General features: G+C 38.2%; 5 protein-coding genes across 5 annotated transcripts; 2 read left to right on the forward strand and 3 right to left on the reverse strand.

Moving 5' to 3' along the window:
- Positions 1–23: 23 nt before the first annotated feature.
- Positions 24–4,602, forward strand: tlr21 (toll-like receptor 21). Its single transcript, XM_026371214.1, has 2 exons — positions 24–77; positions 1,056–4,602. Exon 2 carries the CDS (start codon positions 1,163–1,165, stop codon positions 4,091–4,093), a length of 2,931 nt encoding a protein of 976 aa, XP_026226999.1. The 5' UTR covers positions 24–77; positions 1,056–1,162; the 3' UTR covers positions 4,094–4,602.
- si:dkey-250k15.4 lies at positions 4,216–8,374 on the reverse strand. Its single transcript, XM_026371215.1, has 4 exons — positions 7,776–8,374; positions 5,719–6,968; positions 5,381–5,511; positions 4,216–5,266 (listed from the first exon to the last, which is right to left on the reverse strand). The coding sequence occupies exons 2-4, from the start codon at positions 6,953–6,955 to the stop codon at positions 4,628–4,630; spliced, it is 2,007 nt and encodes a 668-aa protein (XP_026227000.1). The 5' UTR covers positions 6,956–6,968; positions 7,776–8,374; the 3' UTR covers positions 4,216–4,627.
- Positions 8,375–8,529: 155 nt separating this feature from the next.
- pafah1b3 lies at positions 8,530–12,070 on the forward strand. The gene is made up of 5 exons (XM_026371216.1): positions 8,530–8,946; positions 9,196–9,285; positions 9,407–9,523; positions 9,685–9,807; positions 10,608–12,070. Exons 1-5 carry the CDS (start codon positions 8,866–8,868, stop codon positions 10,866–10,868), a joined length of 672 nt encoding a protein of 223 aa, XP_026227001.1. The 5' UTR covers positions 8,530–8,865; the 3' UTR covers positions 10,869–12,070.
- A 1,892-nt stretch (positions 12,071–13,962) lies between these two features.
- Positions 13,963–19,186, reverse strand: LOC113170490 (carcinoembryonic antigen-related cell adhesion molecule 5-like). Its single transcript, XM_026372600.1, has 11 exons — positions 18,963–19,186; positions 18,495–18,800; positions 17,615–17,893; positions 17,251–17,520; positions 16,852–17,121; positions 16,466–16,717; positions 16,081–16,353; positions 15,663–15,914; positions 15,216–15,497; positions 14,638–14,892; positions 13,963–14,414 (listed from the first exon to the last, which is right to left on the reverse strand). Exons 1-11 carry the CDS (start codon positions 19,015–19,017, stop codon positions 14,320–14,322), a joined length of 2,589 nt encoding a protein of 862 aa, XP_026228385.1. The 5' UTR covers positions 19,018–19,186; the 3' UTR covers positions 13,963–14,319.
- Positions 19,187–20,272: 1,086 nt separating this feature from the next.
- LOC113169070 (carcinoembryonic antigen-related cell adhesion molecule 6-like) lies at positions 20,273–23,773 on the reverse strand. The gene is made up of 5 exons (XM_026370207.1): positions 23,719–23,773; positions 23,329–23,634; positions 20,839–21,117; positions 20,465–20,731; positions 20,273–20,383 (listed from the first exon to the last, which is right to left on the reverse strand). The coding sequence occupies exons 1-5, from the start codon at positions 23,771–23,773 to the stop codon at positions 20,289–20,291; spliced, it is 1,002 nt and encodes a 333-aa protein (XP_026225992.1). The 3' UTR covers positions 20,273–20,288.
- Between the last annotated feature and the right edge of the window lie 2,033 nt (positions 23,774–25,806).

Below are 25,806 nucleotides of genomic sequence, written 5' to 3' on the forward strand. Positions count from 1 at the left end.
CTCTTTCTGATTTACTGCACATCCAACGGCGTCACAGAACAACAAAACTTTCAGAAGAGGCAAGATGGCGTGAACAGGTAAGACATCCATAGCAACTTTAGATTTAATAATCTACAGTATCTGGTATTGACTGGTTTTGTTTGGTATCAGATAAGAGAGTGATAAACTGTCTCAAGTTTAAAACTATAAGTTTAAGTTAACTTACAATTATACAAGAACAACTTGTCACTGAAATGTAGGACGACTAACAGGAGAATGTTTAAAACAGACATGGCACAAAAATCATTTCACATGTTTGTGTTAATGCTGCAATAAATCACATAATAATGTATTGTTGTATCAGTGGACTCCTTGTTGTTTAGCCTAGTCAATCTTTTTATGGCTCGTTTGATAGTTTGAATTACAAACAAGTAAAATAAATGTCTGGAATATGAGGAACGTAAGTGCAGCACAAAATGGGATATGAAAAAGTTGCATGAGGAACAGAATGCTTAGGGTTGAATTTCTTGATAAACACAACCGTACCTTAGGTCAGTTCATTTGACCTCTGATAATCATATAAACCTTGTGAACGAGAGTTCTGGTAAGATAAATTACCATTAGCCTAAGATAGTTTGAGTTACATTGGAGGAAAATACAATGCCAAAAAGAATGCACTTATCTTAATCTCAGATACTATTAGCTGTTGCGTTTCCAAAATTTCCTGAATTTCCCTTTGAATTTCCCCCTTTTTTATATCTTATAATGATTTAAAAAGGTACATTTTGAACTTTCTGTTAGCTTTATAATTTAAATACCCACCTAAAAAAACGTACATTTATTTACAATTCATCACATGTCCCGTAAGGTATGAAATAAGGATTGACATGTACAGTATGTTGTTGTATGTAGGATTGTGGAAAAGGTTCTGCTTTTGGAAATTTGCATAAACGACAGGTGACAAGAACTTCACTCTCAGCCCGACCTGAAAATACAACTTTCAACCCTTTAGTACAACATGAGGTGAGATATGCTTAATAAAGTTAAAGCTTATTTCTCTTATTCTCTGTTCTCAGATTCCTTCCCCATGTTCAACTGATGAGGAACTCGGAGGCCATTTTGGCACAAGCCAGACCACGAAAGACACTTAAAGAACTGTTTCACTGAAGTGCAGCAAGACAAAATGGCAAGTCTAACTCAGCTGTTGTCGGTTACAGTTGTTCTTGGTGCTTTTAAGCTCATCAGTGGCTACAGCTTTAAGAACTGCATTGCAGACGCATACTCAAAAGGAAAAAGCTTTACCTGCATCCATCGAAAGCAAAGCAACATGTCTGCTATTGTAAATGACCTGCCGCATTCTGCCATCAATCTCACCATCTCCATTAATCCTCTGAGTCACATTCCCAACAACAGCTTTGTTAATCTGCCGAATCTCCAGCACCTCAAAATAGATCATAACCACTTGATGGACATCAATGAGCATGCTTTCGACAAGTTGTATCAGCTGAAGTCTTTAAATTTGTCCTTTAACTACATATCAAAACTCAGCCCTTCTGTGTTTAACGACCTGCACAACCTCACCTTTCTCTCCCTGACCAACAACACAATTAAGCAGCTCCACAGGGACATTTTCTTCTCTGTTGTTAATTTGGAGACTTTACTACTGAGGCAAAATTTTCTGAGTCATTTCTCAGAGATTGCTGAGTCTGTGTCACATCTAAGAAACCTGAAGACTCTAGACCTTTGCTTCAACAATTTGACCTCTCTTAGCCACTCAAATGTGTCACTACCCAAATCCCTTACAATTTTATATCTATGTAGAAATAATCTGTTTACATTAGGATGTAAACCTTCATTTCTCAGGTTCATTCAAATCCTCGATTTGTCGTACAATTCTAGGCTCCCCGCGATGGCTTTTGAAGGAGTGGATTTGGGACAAACAAACTATCTGCGCTTGCGTTCAACAGGTGTCAAGATAGCGGAGTTTCTAAACATCAGCAACATCAATGCAAATCATGTTGATTTCTCTGGCACAGGTCTTAAAGATGACAACCTGCTCGCAGAGTTTTGCACAATGTTAAAAGCGAAAGTGAAAAGGATTAAAAATTTGGACCTGGGCAATAACAGGATTAGGAATCTGACAAAATACACACTATTCAGATGTCCTGATATTACAGGAGCTCTGGATTTATCCCGCAATGAACTGAAAAACACAAGGTGTCTTAATTTTCTCAGACAGACAAATATAAGAAGCTTCAATGCAGAGCATAACCATCTCACCTCCCTCCAAGGCTGTAAAACAAGAAATATGGTTTCTTTCTTTAAACTGAAAGAAATGAGCTATCGTTACAACCGCATCCTCTCAGTCAATTCTTATGCTTTCTATCATACACCAAATATAACGGAGCTAAAACTTAACATAAACACAATTGCTTTTCTCCACCGTAAAGCTCTCAAAGGGCTAAAAAAGCTTGAGACACTCCGTTTAGACAATAACCTCCTAACTGATTTGTTCAATGACACCTTTGAAGATAATGTAAACCTGAAAATCCTCAACTTACGCAACAATCGAATTTCTGTCATTTTCAATGGGACCTTCCTCAGGCTCACAAAACTAACAACACTGGACCTTGGAGGCAATAAGATAACTCACTTTGAGCCCTCAGGTCTCGATGGACTAAAACGCCTATCCAAATTCTATCTAGACGGAAACAACCTCAAACAAATTGAATCCTCCCTCTCTCATGTCTTTCAAGACACACTCACAGTGTTGGATTTAGCAGGTAATCAGATTCGTTTCCTTAGTGAAAATATCAAGTCACCACCATTTGTGAATCTCAGCAAACTCAGTGATCTGAAACTGGATGCACAGCGGCCCTTTGGCCTCACTGTTTTACCCCGCACTTTGTTCCGTGGCCTCCGCTCACTGAAGTCTCTGTATCTTACAAACAACTACATCAATCACCTTCCTCCTGATGCCTTCGATGATCTGACAGGTTTGCATTTCCTGACACTGGATAACTGCTGTGTTGGGGTCATAGACCTACAACCAGGAGTCTTTAAAAATCTAAGAAATGTAACCAAACTAATTGTAGAAAATATGGGCATTCAGAACTTCTCAAAGGAGATTTTTGAGAATTTTACACGGTTACACACATTGCAACTCAACCGGAATGTGATGCAGAGCATTAACGTAGATGCACTAGAAAGTCTACCTAAACTCCAGTACCTTGACGTACGCAATATTCCTTTAAGCTGCACCTGCTTGAACCAAGGTCTGCAAGACTGGACCCTAAAGAACGTAAATGTCCAGGTAGTCTACCTCTATAATCTGTCATGCCAAAATGATGAAAACTACAAATTCTACAACTTTGACACCAAAGTGTGCTACATAGATCTAGGAGAGTCCCTGTTCTTTAGCACAGCCGCTGTGATCTTCCTGTTTACAGTCATTCCTATACTTTATGTCAAACTCTACTGGAAAATGAAGTACAGTTACTATGTGTTCCGTTCTTGGTTTGGTGAACAGTGGCGCAGACTTAAAGAGGAGGAGGAAAATTGCAAATTTGATGCTTTTATTTCCTATAATTCTTCTGATGAACAGTGGGTTATGGACCAGCTGCTGCCCAACCTCGAAGGAAATGGATCATCTTTTAAACTTTGTCTACATCACAGGGACTTTGAACCGGGTCGGTACATTGTGGATAACATCGTCTCTGCTGTTTATAGCAGCCGTAAAACTATTTGTGTGGTGAGCAGGAATTTCTTACAGAGTGAATGGTGTTCTCTGGAAATCCAGCTTGCCAGCTACAGACTCTTCGACGAGCACAGAGATGTTCTTCTTCTTGTGTTTCTGGAGCCAATCTCTGAGAGGCAGATGTCGTCCTATCATCGCATGAGGAAAGTCATGTTAAAAAAGACTTATCTGCAGTGGCCTGGATCAGACTGTGATGACCCAGAACCGGCCCAGGACCTGTTTTGGAATAAGCTACGTAGGGCGATGAGGACAGGAAGCAGGGTCAAAACAGAAGAAAGTGACAAAAGTGAAGGTTGTGTTACAGATGAAAGTAAAGACAATGAGATTTCTGATGAAAACTATTACTTGTTGCCTTAGAAGAAAATGTTATTTGTGATATTGTAAATTAATAAACTTATCTGCTGTGAGGAGAAAGTTGCGGAAAATAATGTCTAATGTGATGCATTGTAAGACTAAGAGTAATAATAATTTATACAAGGTTGAATGAGCAAGTTTATTTTTATGTTTAGCAATGCTTGAAATGATATTTCTGTCTTGCATTTAGATGTAATACACAAACACACAAATCAAATAGCTCTTACATGCAGCACATCCTTGCCTAACATTCTTGCTGTGTAAAAAATATCCTAATACAGTTTCTGTGTTAATGAAATGTTTCTGTACAGTACTGCATATTAAAAATGCTTCAAATATGCAAACAACACATAATCAAGTCTTTTTATCTCATATACGAGACAACAGAATACTGTAGGAGAGGTACCTGTTGTGATTGACTGTGTTATTGCTATTACATTTATTACTGATTTTATTTAAGAAGTACAAGTTGGTATGAATTAAGAGAGCATTGTTGTTTAATTATCTATAGAAATGTTCACTGACATTCACCTTACATTAATACAGTCTCATGGGAGGAAAGGACCAGTGCTCAGGACTCGGTAAACTAGAAAAAGGAGGTGCTGGCTCTCTGTCGAGCATGTGAGATGGGGGATAAAGCATCATATCAGTGTTGTGGGACCTGAGGGGAAGGCAAGTTGAGGGTTGACTAAATCTGCTGGATGTCTGAAAGTAGTTGTTCTGGTTAGGATGGTGAATTTGGGCAGAGAAAATGGGAGCATAAGCATGTCTGTCAGTTACAAATTGGTCTGGCTCCTGGGGAAAGCGCACTGGCTCTGATGAATGTCCATCTGGCTGCTGTGCTGGGTAAGAAAAGAAGGGGTGGCTGTTGCTGCCACTATGTTGTGACCCACAACTCTCTCTAACTAACCTGCTGTGGTTCAAGAAACTGTTTTCAAAGGAATCAAACATGAATGACTCCTTGCTCTTTGGCCTGATCCAACTATCTTCCCAGTGCTGAGATGCGGAGGTTTTTCCTGCCCAGCATGAGGTAGCAGAAGGTGAGAACAAATGGTCGCTTGCTGAGGCTTCAGGAGGATCCGTTTCCATGCAGAACTGAGGAGAGCAACTAGGTCTGAGGACACCATCCAAAAGGCTGGCAGAAGTATCAGTGGGGTCTGTTAACCATTCAGCAGTCTTTACATGAAAAACCAGAAAGCATTTTAGTTCAGGGTAGGAAAGTCGTATGTTATCTGTGTTATGTGAAATTTACTCAAATAAGAGAGATAAATTGTAAGCATTATGTCTTACACTTTCCCAGCTCCTGTGCGGATGCAGACTGGGCCAGTTAAAATTCCTAATTCCGGACATTTTTAAAGATGTTGTTCTGTGGGTGTCAAAACCTAGATGAATGGCAGTGTCAGCTCGATATGCTGGAACATCTGACAAGAAGGCAACAAAGTTGTAAATGACCCAGAAACCATAACATGTACAGAACTTACTACTACTTTTTTAAAATGTAAGTTAAGGATAGCTCTATATTTTTAAGTGTGTCTTAAATATTCAGAAGGATGCAAAACACATGCCTGAAAACAAAAATATCATTAATTTCTTTTTTACCAGAATCTGTCTGGTAATTTAGTCCCTACCTGCAGGAAAGTGCACATCTTCGTCTTTCATAGTCGTAAGATCGCCATCTAAGCTAAGGTGTCGCTGCAGCTTGAGGAGGTTCTCCTGAAGTCGTGGGCCATGCCTCTCCTGCAAAGCTCTCAACAGCACGTCCCTGCTTTCTGTCACTAAGTTTCTCCTTCTCAGAAATGGGAAGTGCAGACAGTCACACAAACGTGCTGCCACTTCACAGACAGACTCACATACACGGCTGGGATCTTGTCTTCTGTTCTGTATTTCAGAGTTTTCAGTAATGGACGAGCTCGAGAAGTTAAGTTGGCTTGGGCTAAGACACTGAGCTTGTGTCTGCTGGATGGGAGGCTTTTGGTTCTTTGGAGTGTGTTCAGCAGTAGAAGTAACTTGTGTGTTTAACTTCCTCTTTATTGTCTTCAGATTGTCTCTGTCCCCAGTGGAAGATGACTCTGACTTTCTGTTCCCTTTAGACATGACAGAGTGGGTCTTCTTGCTCTTTCTCTTACTTACTACTACATCAAGAGAGCTGTGTTTAGATGAAAAGATGCTTTTACAGCCTTCAGATGAAAGATTGAGTTCTTGCTGTGGTCTTTGGCCTGGTGTAACATCTGATCCATCTGACTTGTCTGACCCTTCACTGATTTTCTTCTCTTTTTCCCAGCAATTGTGGGCGTTTGTAGCAGGGTCTGCTTTCTTTACAAACGGCACATTAATATCAGCACCTGACAAATCATTACTGGAGACCGGAGAAGGATTGTGACATGTCAAAGAAGGATGTGAAAATACATGGTTCTTTTCTGGCACTTGCTTTTCAATTCTCTCTTGTTTCTTTTGCTCACTTAACAAGCGTTCAATGTCAATAGACTTCACCTCGTGGTTAAACAGGCCATGGTGTCCTATCAGGCGGTTGTCTGTGATGATGCTTGGTTCCTGCGTAGCAGGAATGACATTTGGAAATGATGTGTCTCTCCTTAAAGTACAATAACAGCTGCTGTGGTGTTGGTAATGGTGGTGATGCTGTTTGGCCTCCCTCCCACCACCTCTCATCTGACTCCTCTCTTTGCGGCTCTTCAGTCGTTTCATTTTGTAATGTCCATGTGTATAGTTGTTATGTTTAAAACATTTGCACTCTGCAGAAATGCTGCTCACAGAGCAGCAGTATTTCTGTGACGTTTCCGAATGCTTGTTGAAAACATCTAAGATCTTATCTTTGTCTGATAAAGCCCTGTCCGTCATGTGGCTCATGCTGCACCCAATTCTGTAGAATGATAACTGCAGTTAGAAATTCATAGATGAATAGAGTGTAGATAAAAACAGAGAGAAGAAAACTTGCATTATGTTTTTGCTTAACTCTTCTACAAGATTATCAACCAAATTACTAATGTTTTAACTACAGTAGCCAAATCCAAGACAGTGAAATGCCTGCTGACATATACAGCAATAATCAGTTTACATTAGAAATTACACTGTTTGTGTTTTCTTCACATAAATACTTCAACTGAGGATCCTCATATTGAAGATAATCTGACTGAAAACCAATCATTTAATGTGCATTTAAATAGAATAGATTTTAATTACATGCTGCTCTATGCAACAAAACCTACACCAAACAAGATTTTTCTCTGAATCTTAACATTAATAGTACTGGTTGGCCTTCTATAATAACGTGGATGACTGATTGAGCAATAAAAAAATACAGATTAAAAAAGTATTATATTAAATATGTATCTTGAGCAATGATACTGTATTTCACTGTGCTCTGACCCCTCTGACGCAGGTTTTAGTCACACAGTTTAAAGTGTGTTAACTTTTAAAAAGACAATTAAGAGATTTGAGATGTAACTAGCTACCACAGGTAATGTAGCCTAGCTAAATGCTAGCTAGTTAGCTAGCAAACATATGATAATGGCAGTTACAGTAACTTCAGGAACACGTGTATGAAGCTACAATATTCAACTTCAGCTAAACCGTAGTCATTTTATAAACATGATATGGGATAGAACTGAATCTAAATCAGTGAAACTTTTTATACAAACTAAATTAATTAATTAACAGAACTGCTTACCCAGGTTGTTCACGGACGTTTTTTAATCCGTCGTTGCTCGGCAACAAGCCGCAGACGGTGTTTCCACTTGGCCTAATCAGAACCAACTGTGGTAACGTTCAACATTTATTTAGGACACACGCTAAAAAGAGGTTTCACTGTTCTTAATAAACCTATTAATGTTTGTTTTTAAAAAGAGGCTATTAGAAAATGAGGGATGGGTTTCATACTGGAAGAGATGCCTCTCTCTGGGTTTGAGAACCCCCTGGGATGCATCATACAATAATTTGTTTCTATGTTTGATTGATTTGTTACAGATTTTTGCCACAACTGAAGATTCAGATGTCTCCTTATGTATGGATTATATTCCTATCTCTTACAGTTTGAATAAATCTAGAATGTACATTTTAAAGGTATATAAATAATGTATTCTAACAACGCGTTCAATTAAAGACGGAAAACAATCCAATTTGGCAACACCTGCGCAGATGCGTCTCTGCGCAGCACTAACTCCCATGACCACTAACGATGAGGGCGAATCCACTTACACAGACGAGGAGGTAAAACCGTCTCATGGTTTATATTCTGCTTCACTTGAATCGTGCTTCCTTTAACATTTTCTCTTACTCTATATTTAGTATTTTATCCAAAAACATATATTAACAATACACTGATTAGCAATACTAAAATATATGGTAATATGTGTTTTTGCTCATGAAGGATAATGGTACATGCAGCTGTGGGGGAAACTGTACTTCCTGAAACTGAAATGGGAGATGACGATATTTTGATTTTATGGTAGCCTGTGTATATTATCATCTCTAAATGTAAACGTTATATAAAACTGTGACTTCTCCTTTATGCACAGTGCAATTTTGCATGAATTAATGTTAATACGAATCAGTGCTACTAGTGTATGACCGTTATCTCTCCGCTAACTACATCTGTCCTGTGGTGCAGCTAGTAGGCTAGCTGCTGCGGCTAATTCTACCACACACCACAGATTTAGCTAGCAGTTACAGCTATACAGGCTACCGATTTAGCGATTTGATTTATTTTTTAAAAGTATAAAAAACCTACGTGACTGCTATTCAACACATACAGTCAAGTTATGAGTGCTGAAGATCCAAATCCAGCCGCCACACCCACTCCCTGTGAAGACACCCAGGGAGATGGACGATGGATGTCTCTGGTGTGTTAAATAACATTATTACTACTAATATCATGAGTTTTGCTTCTTGGCTTTTAAATAGCAGCAGCCTGAGAGCAGCCACGTATTGTCCTGTGTTTTCCAGTCTGCAATGTCACTAGTGATTAGTTTTGTGAATTTATAGTATAAAGACTGAAGATGTGTTATTATATACCTACATGTTTCACAAGAGTCTTCGATTCTGTATCTAGTGGGATACTTGATATTTTCTTTTCCTTTTTCCTTTTGTAGCACAACCGCTTTGTGTCGGACAGCAAAGACAAAGAACCTGATGTCCTTTTTGTTGGAGATTCTCTTATTCAACTCATGCATCAGTTTGGGGTAAAAATGTTTTTGTGTTCTATGTGCAATATTTGAAAGTTTTCAACACTTTTGTATGTCCTTCTAAACATGTATGCTCAAATGTGCACATATGGACATGTTTTTTTTTTACCATTTGCAGATATGGAGGCAGCTGTTCTCTCCTCTCCATGCCCTGAATTTTGGGGTGGGTGGTGATGCAACACAGCATGTGCTTTGGAGACTGACAAATGGCGAGCTGGATAACATCAGCCCAAAGGTTCAAAATACCACCACAAATGGAGAACATGATCATGCTTGTGTATTCAAACAGTAGACTCATTGTGCTCAGCTTTGTGCAGTGATTCTACTTCAAGGCACATTGACCATAAACTACCAGTGACGTCTACTTATGTAAACCCTTTTCTTTTGTTGTTGTAGGTTGTAGTCCTGTGGGTAGGCACCAACAATCACGGACACACTCCTGAACAGATCTGTGGAGGCATCATGGCCATTATCCAAGTCATCAAGAACAAGCTTCCCCATGCCCACACGCTTGTACTAGTAGGTTTTTGTTGATATATTCTTTAAAGGAAGTGTTAATTTACTCACCTGCATATCTGTGACAAACAAAGCTCATGCAACCATCAAATTGTGCCATGATAAGAGTGCTTTTAGTTTCATGTTAGATTTCTAACAACAATAGACCTTTGGGCACAATGTATTAATTTATTTTAAGGATAAGTGCACATTTTTTCATGCCTGTCTTAAACCACTATCCATATGCCCATATTTCTGTTAAAGAGACAGACCATTAAAAGTATTTAGAGCGTTTCTTTGTTAAATATGACAGTAAACCCGGTATCTTTGGGTTGATTGCACAAAAGCTGTTTGCAATTTCATGTTATGCTCTGCGAGTTATGAGGAACATTTTTTAGAATTTTTTTATGTTTTGTTGATATTAATCAGTTAATGAATAATAAAAATACTCATTAGTTGCAGTAATTTGTAGTCATGTTTTGTAGATAATTTATTGAGAGAGTGTGTCCCACATGTCTTCTTGTATACTGAAAGTATATAAGTGTATTCCTGTAATGGATCTTGCAGTAATTATCACAGCAAGGAAAACAGTTTCAGTGTTTTTTATGGGCAGCTGACTATCCTGTCTTTTAAAAGCACACAGTTTATGTGTAAAGACTTTGGATTTGATATTTGTTGAAGTTTAGAAGTGATTCAGCCTAATATTTGTTTCACAGCAGCTAACATGTTTCTAATGGTACCTTTTCAAAAGTTACAAAAGAACTGTCAGGGAATGTTCCATCTCCATTTCATCTAACAACTGCATTTATACATCTGTTTTCTAGGGCCTTCTGCCAAGAGGAAAAAACCCAAACCCCCTGAGAGAGCGAAATGCCGAAGTGAACAAACTGGTTCAGGAGGCTGTGTCATCCCTCGCCCATGCCTCTTTCCTGAATGTGGACCCAGGCTTTGTTCACTCCAATTGTACCATCTCCCACCAGGATATGTATGACTACCTTCACCTGACCCCTAAGGGCTACCAGGCCGTGTGTGAACCACTGCATGCTCATCTCACGTCCATGTTAGATAAACCAGCTGAGAACTGAGCAACCAGGGCACGAATTTACACTACGGCAGTGGTCCTCATCCCTGTTTGCAGAGACCATCACACTCAGCTTATTAAGACCCTGAATTATGGTTAGAGTCAATTATTAAGGGGCAACATCTGCACAAACTGTTTATATCAGTCCTCTCCATGACCAGGGTTGGTGACCACTGTCACAGGTAATGTGACCAAGTGTTAATTGGACAAAATGGGATAAAGATTTTTGTGTGTATGATAGAGTCCAAAATTAAATGTGCTGTTCTAAAAAGAGAAAAGTCACTGCCTCAATTCCTGATAACACCAAGTTCCACTTGTTTTCGGTTCTAAAAGTATTTTTCCATATAAGGATGATTTCATTTCTCTGCCACATGATACAAGGTTTGTGTATAATAAAGAGATGATATGTCACGCAAAGAAATCAGAGCCACTGACTCAACAGTGAAGACAATGAAATGACAGATGATATCCGGAGCAAACGGTAAATAAATCCAGACGCCCGGTGGTTATGAATAAAGCAGTTAAAAAAATGCAGCAACATTTCATATATTGTAGGTCAAATAATTAGTTGTTGCTCTTTATTTAAACCTTTGTTTATTGGTGTGTTTGCTCCAGAGCTCCTCTCTTCAGTTAAAGTTCTGTGAATTTGGTCACATCAACCTTTCACAAAAAGAAAAAAACACTGTGACATACACTATGTGAACAGGCTACAAGAACAGGAACTAGTTGATATTTTTGTTAAAATCAAAAATAAAATACAAGAACTGCCATGACTAGAAAATCCCTGTAATTTGTCATTTTGGTGTTGAGTTCTATGGTTTATTTGACTGTAGCTTTATTTACTCTGATGTTTTTTGTACATGTTAATTTGAATGAACGTCTGCTTTATTTTTATCACGTCACATGTAATCTTGTTAATGTCCTTTTTGCTTCACCCATTGTAATAGCAACATTGTTTGACATGAGAGGCTTGTAAACGTGGGTGTGTTTGAATAGGTTATGAATCTGTTGATACATCTACAGTTGCTTGTGCTTGAAGTTCATTCTACTCTGCAGCATGATGGTCCCTCAGACCACCCAAAAAGCTTGATTTCACACTAAAATGCTCTGAGTTTCTTTGATAAGGATGCTACAGGACTTGAATTATGCTTTTGGGTGGCTGATTGTGTAAGTGATGAAAGAATGCATTAAACATGGAAAAAAATACACCTTTTTCCTTGGTTGATTAATCAGATCTGCACTCTGATACTGATAGTGACAGATTTCATTTGTCCCTGATGTGGTGCTACATTTTATGTCAAAGACTGATTAATAACGGCCAGGTTCATCAAGAGTACACATACATGGATAATGTCCAGATAAGATTCATTGCCTTTGGTTGACTGATTTTGTTCTTGATTGAGTCATGATTGTGAGCAGAGAGCTGGATTTCTGAAACATGAGGAGCGTGAACAAGTCTGTCTTTGCTTTCACCTTCATCCAGTCTCGTCAACAGCAGTATAAGACTGATACCTCTTCCAACAGCCGTAACATAAAATACAGTATTTCATACTTATTTGTGCCATTGCTTAAATAATAGCAAGCGTGATCTTAAATGTGACATGTAGTGAAGTTGCAAATGCAGTGTTTCTGGCAGAGATGATGATTGCAATTTATTGTCATTTTATCTATATCGTGTCTGTTTTTGTTATGAAGTTTTTTTTCCCACAGTTAAAACATGTCACAAAGGGTCCGATCACAGTCTGAATATGTAAGGGTAAGCTTAAACTAAAAATGTGTTTTTGACACCCTTCTCTATTCAAAAAATAACCGAACAGGAGCTCCCATTTTCCTGAAACAACAAGCCATTACTCAAATCATTCAGATTTGCTGGCAGGGTTGTGTGTCCTGTTCCACCCACTGTAAAGGTGCTGATTGGCTAAATCATGGTTCGTGTAACTGGCAGTCTGTATATGTGCCACGGATGTAATTTCAGAGCTCAACACCTCCTTTTTAAAACAACAGCAGCAAAACAATTTAATGCTTTCACGAGGAGCTGGAGTTAGTGCACATACAGGACTTCTTTCCCTGACATAACAGATTGAACTGACTTTTCCTACAGCATGGACTCAAGGATGCTTTTGCTGGTGGCGCTTGTACTGCTGATGATGCTCGATAACAGCCAAGGTATTGTGTACTCAGAAGTTTAAATAATGTGCGTTTACTTTTTTTGAGAAAGAGTGTATTTCTAGAACATTCTCTGATGTAAGAATAATGTTTAAAACACATTTTCATTAATGATGTTGAGTTTTAATTCTATTCTATTATTATTTCCTATATATATATATATATATATATTTCTTTTTATTTATTTTTCATATTTACACCTTTGTGTTTAAGCCACTCCTGCTGGAAAGCAACTGACAGCTGCAAATTCAATCGACATGCGGAGACAAGACAAAGGACTGTGTGACTGTAAAGGTGAAATAATTAATACTTAGAGTAAACTGTAAAAACATATGCATGTAGTTAGTATCTCCTCAGTTTATGTGTAAGCACAGTCTCAGCACATTATTATAACCCATTATTCTGTTCTTGTGTACTTAGGTCAACCAGGAAAGGAAAAAGAAAATAGCCGTTGCCCTTGCACTCGGAAATGTGAGTAAGCTATTGTTATGAGACCTGTGAAACTAAAAGGTGATAATAAACTCTTCAAAGTTGTTGATTACAGATTTTTTTCTGTTCTTGTTTTTCCTTACAAATTTTCTTGATCGCCCTGGATCTGTTCAAGGGAAAATGTTCTGCCTCAAGAAAAAAAATAAGAACAGGAAAAAGTGCAAGAAATCTTCTCATCCCACCACCCCGATATGATCAACACTGAGAAGCCGTCCCTATATATTCTTTACATCGGCTGCATTATATTTTTCTATATAACAGCGTTTTTGTAATGATCTTAGTTATATTTGTTTTTGTATACACGCTCTACTGTATTAAACCAGTGTTTATAACTGAGTTAAGTTTCTGGTGACTGTAACTTTTTGCATCAGGACAAAGAACCTTTTGTATACTCCTCAATAAAGTTTCCACAAAATGAATCACATGGATTTTTTATTGATCAATAAATAAATACAGGTAATCAAAGCGTGATCAAACATACAATTTCTCACAGTTTTAATCTGATCATGCATACTAGAAAAAAGCTGATGGTATTTATAATAAAGATCAGTAATTTGTACCAAAAAAGTTTTTTTTTAAATGAACATATTTGCTTTGTTGCAACACAATCACTCGAGCTTGCTAATAATGATGGCGCCGAACATACTAACCCCACACCAGATGCTGCAAAATAACTTGATAATTTGCTCTTCGACTGTCATTGTGAATGTTGCATCATAACTATACAATACCTTCTCTGTCATTTTAATTAAAATTGTAGAGGGAGCAAGGAGACTTTTGGTTTCAGTGAAATGAAGGACTCAGTTTAACAGCATGAGGAGAGACAAAGCAAATACACCCATCAACATCAGACCACTGTGGGTTGGGAAGTGGATAGCAGCGGCATGATTTGAGGCTGACAGAGAGAGAGACAGAAATCATTTTCAGAAATTGACTTACATAAGTGTATTATTTGACTCTCAAGTCAACATATTTGTTGAATGAAATTAACCCCTTTGGGTCATATTCCACTCATATTTGAACTGTGAGATCATCACATTTTACAAAATGGCAGGCAAAAAAAATCCTGTAGAGACTATGTAGAAAATATGGAGAGGTAATATGTAAAGCTTACTCACCAGTGACAGTAAAGACTTTGGTCTTGTATAGTGTGATGTTGGTCACAGGGTTCCGTGCTTGGCATGTGTAGTTTCCTTCACTGTTATTGTGCACAGAGAACGTCGTAACGGGGCCCATCTTCATAGCCACTGAATAACCAGCGAAGTACCACTGGAATTCACAGTTTGGCATAGAAACAGCAGAGCAGGTCAGAGACACGATGCTGCCGAGTGCTGCTGAATCTGGACCAGCGATGGTCACATTCAGAGGGCCATCTGCAAACAAAGTTGTAAAATTATGATTATTATATTTTAATATTTTTAATATTATGTTGGAGTCTTTGAGGACCTTCGCAAAACTGTTCGTAGTATTTCTGTTCTGTCCCGTGCTCACGCATAGTAATCACTGCTACAGTATAAATTATCAATAGTGGAAGAAACACTACAATAATTTACCAAAAGTACCAGTATCCTACTTAAGTAGCAGTACATTAGGACATAAGAAGTTTATTATGATGTAAATGTGAAAAACGTTTTTAAAAACCTGCTTAAATGAACTGAATGAGTTCATGAAAAATGAAAATTCCTGCAATACTCACAGTTCACCAGGAGGTTGTAGGGGGGACTTTGCACTTGCGTCAAGGTGTTGGAAGCGACACACTGATACATCCCATCATCAGAAATTGTCACTGGAGTGAAATGCAGCTTATTGTCTTCAATGTAATAATGCGTGTTATTGGCTGAGGTGGTCGTGTTGAGGGTCTGGTTGTCCTTCAGCCACTGGATTGTGTAATCGAACCCAGTAACTTCACAGATGAGAGTGAAGTTACTAGAGCTTAAAGGAACTGTGTGGGTTTTGATCGTCGCTGATATCAAGGCCTCTGTTGAGAAAGATTATAGTTAGTTAAGAAGGTAAGTCATAGTCAAAGTGATTGTGCTGTATCCTAATAGATAATGTAAAACATAATGGAATGTAAATCAACATTTGATCAGCTCAACATGAACATGGCAGACACACATTTGATTATGATCAAGTGTTTTCTTACCAATGACTGTGAGCATCACTGTGTTCGTGCTGTTGATACCCGTCACGGTATTGTAGGCCATACAGGTATAATTTCCGGTCATGTTTAAAGACAACTCGTTGATCATAAACATTGAAGTGTTGGTTATCAGGGTGTCATTGAACCACCAGCTGATCTCACTGGGAGGCACTGACAAGGCGGAGCAATTGAAGATGGCTGGTTTTCCTGTCTCAGCCAGCTCTGGCCCTTCGGTGATGGGCGTCTCTGGTCCAACTGCATGAGCAAAAGGAGATTGGAGGCTTTTATGGTTTCATGGTACCTCAGCAACAATAAATGTTACTTATTGGTATTAAACACTATAGTACACCACAATATTTTATAAATCGGTATCATTATGTCTCATTTACAGTAGCACAAATCTTGTCAATGTTATACTCACAGTTCACAACCAACATGTAAGGAGGGCTAGTCACATTTTCAGCAGCATTCATAGCCATACACTGGTAACTTCCTGTATCATTTCGCTCCAGTGGGGTGAAGAATATGGTTTTGTTCATTACAAAGCCAGTTGAGTTGTCGGCAAGCAGTGACTGATTATTCAACAACCAGTAAACACGGTCAACAGGTCCAGTCACACTGCATTTTAAGTTATATGGAAAACCTTCAATGGCTGACATATCCAGTGGAATTACTTCTACATCTGTTATTCTGCCTAAAAAAAAAGCAGAAATCTGTGTTATTAAACTCCATCCAGTGCCAACGTAGTAGACAAGTAGTAGACAAACATCATTACAGAGACATTAAAATAACCATCCCTGTCTTACCAACAACAGTAAGCATCTGGTTTGCAGTACTATTTAGGCCGGTGATGTTATTGTAGGCCACGCACGTGTAAATCCCAGTCATGTTGGTGGTAAGAGGAGGTGTGACATACAAAGGGGTGTTAGCCACTACAGAACCATTAAAGTACCACGTGTAGATGCTGGAAGGGTAAGATGATGCGTAGCACGTGAGGTTGATGTTGTCTCCTGTGGTTGCTGCATTTGGTCCCATGATGGTTGCCATCTCTGGTCCATCTAAAGATATAGATATTACTTTAAAGCACCCTCAAAGACAACACATTCAAATGACTGTCGAGCCATTTGAATAATGTGACACCAACAAGCTGATGGTCATATTGTTTCAGTAGTTAATTAAATAAAATACTTACAGTTTACTTGAACTGTGTAGGGGCTGCTGGTCACCATGCTCACAGCATTAATCGCCTGACACGTATAATTGCCGCTATCTGACAGTTGGACTGGGTTGAGAATCAGTGTGTTTTTAGACAAGATTGTCGTACTGTTAGAGGACATAAGCAGACCATTTCTCCACCACTGGATGCTGTCAACAGTTCCACTCACGTTACAATTTAGAGTGAATGACTTATTAAGTATTGCTGGTCCACCGATTTGATTCACCACAATTGCTGCCAGCGGATCTGAAAAAGAAGAAATGAAGTGAGTAATTTATACATATGTGTTGGCTGTTCCCCTACAATGTTGAACTAGTTAAAATAAACACACAATAAAGAATACTACTCTCCACATTACTGCAAATCTCAGCTTACCCACAATCCAGACTATCTCACTTGCACTGCTGAACCTTAATGTAACACTGTTGTAAAATAGGCACGTGTAGTTTCCTGAATTGTTCGGTGCCACATCAAGTAGTTGAAGTTGTGGTCCAGACTGATTGAGATACACATTATTAATCATCCACATGATCGTTGCAGGAGGGCTGGACTCTGCCGAGCAGTTCAACGTGATATTAGACCCTGTCCTGTAGGCGTGATTCAATGATGTGGGCTTGATATCTATCATTGTGTTGCTTGGGCCATCTGATGACACAAAAGGGAAACAGTTGAAGTCTTTTGGAGTTTTTAAATACATACAAATACATTTAAAGGCTGATATTTTTTCTTAAAAACTCACAGCTGATGTTCAGAAGTACAGAAGGACTGACTTCATAACTGACGCCATTGGACACATTACAGGTAAAAGGCCCCTCATCATAGCGGGTCACGTTGACTATGGTTAAAGTGGTGTTTCCATTGCTGAGATATACATTCCCTCCAGCTGTGACCTGAGAGCTGCCATTCAACCACACATAAGATGGCACCGAGCCATTCGACAAGCACGTGAAAACTGCTGTGTCATTGAACTCAACCAGGTTGGTTGCTTTTGCCATCAGTGTCACATTTGAAATAGGCACTGCAGAGAGAAAAACACGACTTACAATTTAATGTTCTGTTGAAATGTGGGATTGGACTGAACATGAATAGACATGCGCTCTCTCTAAAGGTCAGCAGAGCTGGAAACAAAGCTCCTGTGACATCAACTGAGACCTGATTTGAGCCAAAATTTGTTTTAACCTTTCAAGTAACGTAGAAATTATGAGTGATGAGTGTTAGTCTGCCAGACGATCTGTCTACAACTACAGTCCAAGCTGAAATGTCTCAACAACTTGCTTGATAGATAGATAGATGACATTAAACTATCTACAGATATTGACATGTCCCCATAGATAAATTGTAATAACTTACTTAATCTAGTGCCATCAACAATATAAAACCTGAATGCTCAGTTTGCTGGTACATGACAAAACACCTTCTAAGAAGGTGATATTTGCATCACTCGTTCTTTGTGTTTAAAGCAAAATAGCTGATTTAAACTTTAATAAATTTGTGTGACAGTGGGTAAGTAGTAAACAAGTGTTCATTTGTATGTAGACTGATTTTAACGTGCATTTGTAGAATGTGAAGATGTATGTGTGGAAACTTTTAAAGACGAAAAATGACAAAATGATCCTTACCTTGGACTGACAGTGTCAACTGAGCACTGAACAAATTAATTGCTTCCAACGTGTACAATCCAGAGTCGCTCAGAGTTAGTGACCTTATAGACAATGACGAGGTGTTTGAATCAAATGTAACCCTGCTACTCCAAATGCTGGGTATGATGCTGTTTCCTGGAATGATTATTACAATGAGACTGTTGTTGAACAGCCATGCACCTTGAGTGACGCTTTTACTGCTAAAAAATGTGACATTGCTGCCCACGGGAATGGGGTTCTCAGAGGCATATATCAATGAACTGGTAGTCTGGCTGCATACGGGACCTAGAAAGGGAAGAAAAAACAGATTTGTCCCCAAAGAAATATTCTGTAGTTATTCATATGTACAAATTTTCCTGAAAAATTAGTAAAAGAGAAACTGAGTGAAAACTCAGTGAGCTGAGAATCAATATAGTAAATGAATTAGACAGAATTATTTAAACTTACCTATTTCAAAGATAATTGTGGCCAGGATTAGAATAAAAACCCTTGGAGACGCCATTTAGCTCTTAAGTTTCTTTTTGGTTGGATCTAAATAAGCTGCTCCCACTTGACTCACTGTGGTAAATTCAAATCAGGCACTACTGTAAGGTCACAACCACCTTCTGATCAGCAAATATTTGCTCTGCATCACCCCAGCTGACTGTTCTCTTGATGTAAATGCTTATTCATTGTCTACCTTCAACAAACCACCTTACATAGCCTGTCCTGACCACACCTTGTTTTGCCCTGGTCCTTGTAGACGTTCTACAGGTACAGACCAAGGAGTGTCCATTTACTGTAAATCTCAACTTTTAAGCAACAGCGTGAAGGGATAGGTTATCTTTTTCATTGTGCTGCATGAATCATAAATGTAATACAAGCAAAACCCATTTTGCAGAATCACGCATTGCAAATAAATAATGCAATTAAATGTACCATGAACTAACGCTATTTCTAGTGTTATAATATAATTTAATGGAGTAAAAAGTAATTGATTTAAGTAATATTTATAGCATATAGCATAACTCATTTAAAAATAGCTATATGACTTGTCTTTTTCTTCCTCTCTCTGTTTACTGTATCTATAATAGATCCACAGAGTAAATATCATAATTGTTATTGAACGCAGGTGATATGGAGGTTTTTGTTGATTTCAGAATTAAAATCTTTAAATGTGCCAAATAGCTGGAAAGCTCTTTGGGATATGGTAATGTTATACTGCTTTGGAGAATTAAATCATGTATTTTCAGTCATATACTGAACAACGTAACTCATTTAAAGGGATACAAAGTAAATTAAGTTAATTTAATGATACAGAGGCTGTGCAAAGAGTTTAGATTATAATATAATATTGTTATCTAGGTGCATTTCATTTACTTGTCAAAAAGTAATGCTTGTAATATATAACTGCTTTAAATTTGCAGCTAACACAAAATTATGTTTGTGTGCATGTGTTGTTTGTGTTTATCTTAGTATGTACCTCTTTACCATGTTTACCATGAGAACTTTCTTTTTGCACAAAGTCTGTGAAAAAATGTGTTTTCTTTCTTCCATATTTTAAATAAGTCTGAATATCAGTATATTTAGACTCATGCTTTCATTTTCCCTTAAATGTATTTAGCAAAACAAATGAGCTATGCAGGTAACTAACCAAGAAAATAGTTTCTTAGAGAACACATTAGAATAACTATGGTATATTTAATGTCAGTTCATGATTTATTATGTTTATATATATATATATATATATATTGAAGAGTATAGATGATGGACAAATATGATAAAGTAGTCATTTTATATCTTTCCTGGCAATGACAACAGTAATGCAGCCAATAACAGCAGAGGAAGGAGCCACACATTGGCTTCCTGTTGTTGAGATCCTGATGAGTCTGTGGAGACAAACCAATAGAAAGAATGAAGTTGGCTGCAGATGGATAAATGTGGAGATTGAAATCACTGCACTAACTCACTTGCTATTGTGATTTGCGTGGTGATAGTGGTGTTTACAGTGGTGGCATTGTTGAAGGCCAGACAGGAGTATGGACCACTTTGATTCTCTGTAGCGTTGTACAGATACAACATCGGACCTGTAGTGTTCACATTCTGCCCTCTGAAAGCCCACTGAAGCTGGGCTGGGGGACTGGACTGTGCTGAACAGAGCAAGGTTAGGTTGGAGCCAACTAAAAAAGAAGTCATGCTCTGCCCGTTAATTGTGAGAGCCATGTTATCTGGACCATCTTAGAGAGAGAGAAAGAAACAGAAGAGAAGAAGCTGTGTCAGTGGAACTGATGTAACAAAGAACAATTATAGCTCTTTATAATTAAATTAACATTGTGCTACTCACAGAAGACGGTAAAGTTTACTGTGTTGCTGCCATTACTGACAGAATTGAACACGTAACATGTAAACGGCCCCTGATCATAGCGGGTTACATTGAGTATTGTGAGAGTGGCGTTTCCATCAGTGAGTTGAACTCTGTCACTGGCTGTAACCTCAGAGCTGCCGTTCAGCCAGAGGAAAGAGAGTGAGGATCCAGAGGAGACAGAGCACGTTACGACTGCTGAGCTGCTGAACTCCACCAGGTTGGTCTGATTCACCGATAGTGTCACATTTGAAACGGGTTCTGCGGAAAAAGATGAGATTAGGATCAATGTGTGTCAACAACAAATAGAGACACAGAATCCAGGTAAAAAGAACACCTGTACACCACCACCACACTGCAATAATTATATATATACATATTCATATTAAGTTTTTGGTGGGATTGTCAGTGTATTTATTGTTAAGCTCATTATGTTATAATGTCAATACACAACCACCACTGACTGACCTTGGTGCAAGTTTGATTAAACTGCATTAGAAGGAACAGATGTAGGAATAAAGTGGATACTGTACAACAGGGCTTATTTTGGTACCACCTTCCACTACAGTAAATGTTTTATGAAATAATAATTATAATTGATACTTTATTAATCCTTTTCTGGTTAATTCTTGAGAACAGGAAGCTCCAGCTAACGCTCCAAGGGTTCAGGGTTCAGTTTCTTGAACATGTGGCCCCGAATTGGCGGGAACCAGGAGTCAAACCAGCAACTCTGTGGTTTGTAGATCTAATCTTACAATGCTGGTCAACTGCTTTCATGCAGATGTGTAGTTTATATGAAAATTGCTGTATAAATAAAACTAGAAAAGCTGGAAGGACCCGGGTTCAACTCCACCATGTGGATTTTGCCTGTTCTCCCTGTGCTTGTGTGAGTTTTTTTTCCCACCGTCTAAATTGCCCAGAGGCGTGAGTGTAAATGTTTGTGTCTATGTCAGCCCTTTGATACACTGGCAGCCTGTCCAGGGTGTGTCCTGCATCCCATCCCAGTGACAGCCTGGATTGGCTCTAGCACCCCTACGACCCATAACAGGAAAACTGGATAAGACAATGGATGGATGGAGTACTGCGGTAACCTAATGTTCAAGGCACATACTCTGAACTGTAATGTTGACTTCACTGACTCCAGACCAGAGGACCTTGGCTGCGTCATACCCATCTATCTACCCATGTTTACCACACTAACTCTTAAATAGAGGCCAAATTCCAAAACAAAAAACAATTTACTAAACATGAAGAGGGTATATTAGTACGGTATTTTAGACTTTCCTTTTTGACAAGTGGCACATTGAACTTGTAATCTAGTGTAATAATGTACGAAATCTTATTATTATATAAAAATTATTACTTTAGTCATGTAAAAATAAAAATAAGGATTTTTTTAAAATGACAAAAAGATGTTGGGAGCTGTTGATGAAGCAGAAATAGACTTTGTTACTGAAAAAAAATGTGGCCTGTAAAAGAAAAAGAGAAGATTGAGATGGCTGCTATTAGCGACAGATACAGATGGATACCAGTAGAGGACACGGTCATGTGAGCTGCAAACCCAAAAGACCAGCAGGATGTGACAGTAAGCAGCAAGTTGCTCATGTTTGCTGTTTGCCAATTGAAAAATCATGAGACATAGACACAAAGTATTTGAAGTCCCGTATGAATATTGTTTTGGTATCTTCAAGTATCATCAAAACAGGAACCAGGAATAGGGGTATTGTAAACAACTCCTCAGCACATCTTACTGTAGTCGCCATGTTTGCGTTTCTCCTTGTTCTTCCGCATTGCAAACAGTTTCGAGAATCTCTTTAACTATGTAACTTAGATTATACTCAAAACAATTTATTTTCATGCTTCCATTAGTTTGGTTTTAAATTTTAAATGACTTTTAATATCAAATTTGGTTTTATAGTGTTGATTTTATGTGTAACCCAACAACTAATTACCTCGTTGACTATACATTTCACAGCAGGCAGTCCCCTACAAACTATTTATATTTTATATTTAGATAACTTGACCATACACTGGCAGAGCTGGGAATGTTTATATGGGGTGGTGTGAGGTTTTAACAGGAAGCATCTGGAGGTTTATACCTGTCATAATGAAAGTGTTGAACAGAGAATAAAAACATGCCAGGAGGTCCAGTTGTGATAAGTTCTGGGAATTTAAAATGTTTGAGGGCAGCACGAGAAGGATCACTGCACCCACTTTCCATTATATGGATCTGCCCTCTATGTCCCAATACTGAACTCACTGTATTTACTCAACAATACAAACAGCAGAACACTAACCCAGTGAAACCAGGATCAGGAAACCATTCATTCTCAGAAGCATTCATTCCATCATTCATTGCAACACTGCTATTAATAAAATGTATACACGCTATGGTGCAACAAGTGCACAAATACCATTTTAAAAATCAGGGATTACATTTGACTCATGACATGCTTTTAAATGAAGTCTCACCAACAACAGCGATGGAAGTGTTGGCTGTAAACTGGGGGTCATTGCTCTGCACGATGTAGACTCCTGAGTCGACCAAGGTGATGGGGTTCAAAGTGAGAGCTCCAGTGGAAACATTGACTGACGCTCTGCCAATGTAAGTGGGGAAGACTGCCTGCTGCTCCCCAACCCAGGTGAGGATGAGAGACGCACCCACCGCCCAGCTTCCGCTATTCAGTGTTGTTGAAGGAGATAGAGACAGAGTCAATGGACCCCCAGCTACAGCAGGACTGATGGAAGGCTGGACCTCCACAGCACCAGAGAGAAACACTGAAGAAGAAACAAGTGTTATTTACTATAAATGACACACTTTCACTTTCCTTTTAGTTTAGTATTAGTTGTAATAGAGCATACCTTCTATTAATGTCAGCAGCACAAGAACCAAGGTTCCTTCACTGTTCTTCTCCATTTTTAACGATGGTCCTAGGATGTTCTCACATTCTCATTTCTGCATTATTATACAGGTCCATGGTATGTCCAGCCCCCTGCCCACAAATAATAGCAACCTAGGTTCTTATCTGCAGGTGTTTCTTCTATTTGGTGTTCACTCAAACTTACAAAAGGTGCATTACATCTTTTGTTTACCTTCTTGGGTGAAGTTCTGCAAATTGGCAGTGAGTAAAATGACAAATTATGACAGAAGGTATGCAGGCAGTATTGGGGAGTGGGTGTTGTGAGTGTGTGGTGTCATTTTTATTTAAGTTTACATTTTTTGTCATTAAATGTCATTTATTTATCGGGGAAAACACACATTAAAACACACATCAGATTAAGCTAAAAGGTGTTGTCCCTGTGCAGTTTGATGATAAAGAGAAGCATGTAGCCCCATTAAAAGTAAACATGGACAAAAATATATCAAATAACACACAGACATAAGATCTTTAATTTAATTCTCTCTCTCTTTAAGTCTCTCAGATCAGACAGAGGTAGGTACTAGCTCATTGATGGTCAAAATTAAAAGATTGGTCACATACATTTCTCCTACATGGTACAATGTAGTTATGATCACAATTAAATATTTTTAAATCTACAATAGCCAAACCTGCTTTAGACGATCTGTGCGATATGAGGAAGAATCATTGGAAACATAATTCCTAACAATGTGATTGTATTTCTTGACTTGTTTATTAAACCTGTTTTGGTTGAGGTTTAGTCCTCATCATTTCATTATCTTATCTCTGCCCTGACCCTTCTTATGTGTTATGTTTAGACTGTGGGATGATCTGTTTTTTTCTTTCCAGTCCGACTCACGAATGTTTCGGTGTACACGCCTTACATAATGTGTGACTCTGTTAGCACAGTTTATTTTCCTCTGTGCGTGTCAAAGATAAAGATATCACATGTGTACTGCACTTTTTTCAGTAGCTTTACATTCAATATAAACACTGCTGCACCTGCAGCAGACTTGGGATCTACATATTTACAGAAGCCGTCAATTGGTCCTGTGCTGTAGCACCACAATCGCCTAGTTTTCTTTTATGAGACAGACAGAACAAGACATGCAGTATTGTCTGTTAAGCCAGAAGATTAATTAGTGATGTCACAACCGAGTGCCCCTATATTTAAGATTAAGAAATGCTGTCTTTCATAATATCAGTAAACCATTATACGTTTCACAATACCACTCTGTAAACACCTGTGGCATTATTTGATCAGTGGATGTGCAAAGTTCAGCATTTGAGCACACCTGTGTTTTATACCTGACACACAGTTTTGTGTTTTGTGTGTGATTAAGATTGATGACCACGCTGTGATGTGCATAGAGTATGAATGTGAGTATGATTGGACCAGATGAATAGTCTAGAAATAAAAAAAACAGCTTCTAATTATTTAATGAAATTGTTTGTTGTTAGGCAATATTACATATATCTAGTAGTTTCTTTTCCCTGATACTCATCGTTTTACACTGATACTTGTTTGTAAAGATGTGTACGCTAAGAGATGTATTGATACTAAAATAATGATAATTTAGCCGACAATTTTCCCTGATAAATTAAAATTGACAAATAAGAGTAAAAGTAAAAAAAAAAAAAAAAGAAATAAAGGGAAAAAATCCAAACTTTTCTTTAGATTTTTTAAAAATAATATTTTTAAAAATACAACAAATGAAAATGTCCCAGACAGATTTGTTGGTACTAAGATGCTAAGGTGCTAAGATTATACATAATTGCATTATAGTGATGATTCACTATAGTGAACTACTATACTAGTGTTTCCTTTAATTATCCCGTAACAAGTTGAACCTCTTTTCTTCTAGGTTTAAAGTGACCAACACAGCAGTATTACAGGTCCAGACATAACAATATGACATAAAACACACACACACACATAAACAACAGCACTTTACATTGAACAGTATTAAAACTAGTCCATACATTGTTACTAAAACCAGTCAGAAGATAAGTGTCCTATGTGTGTGTGAATTGTCTGGAATAACTTTGC

The sequence above is a fragment of the Anabas testudineus genome, chromosome 16, assembly GCF_900324465.2.
Source record: "Anabas testudineus chromosome 16, fAnaTes1.2, whole genome shotgun sequence".
In the NCBI taxonomy this organism is placed as follows: domain Eukaryota; kingdom Metazoa; phylum Chordata; class Actinopteri; order Anabantiformes; family Anabantidae; genus Anabas; species Anabas testudineus.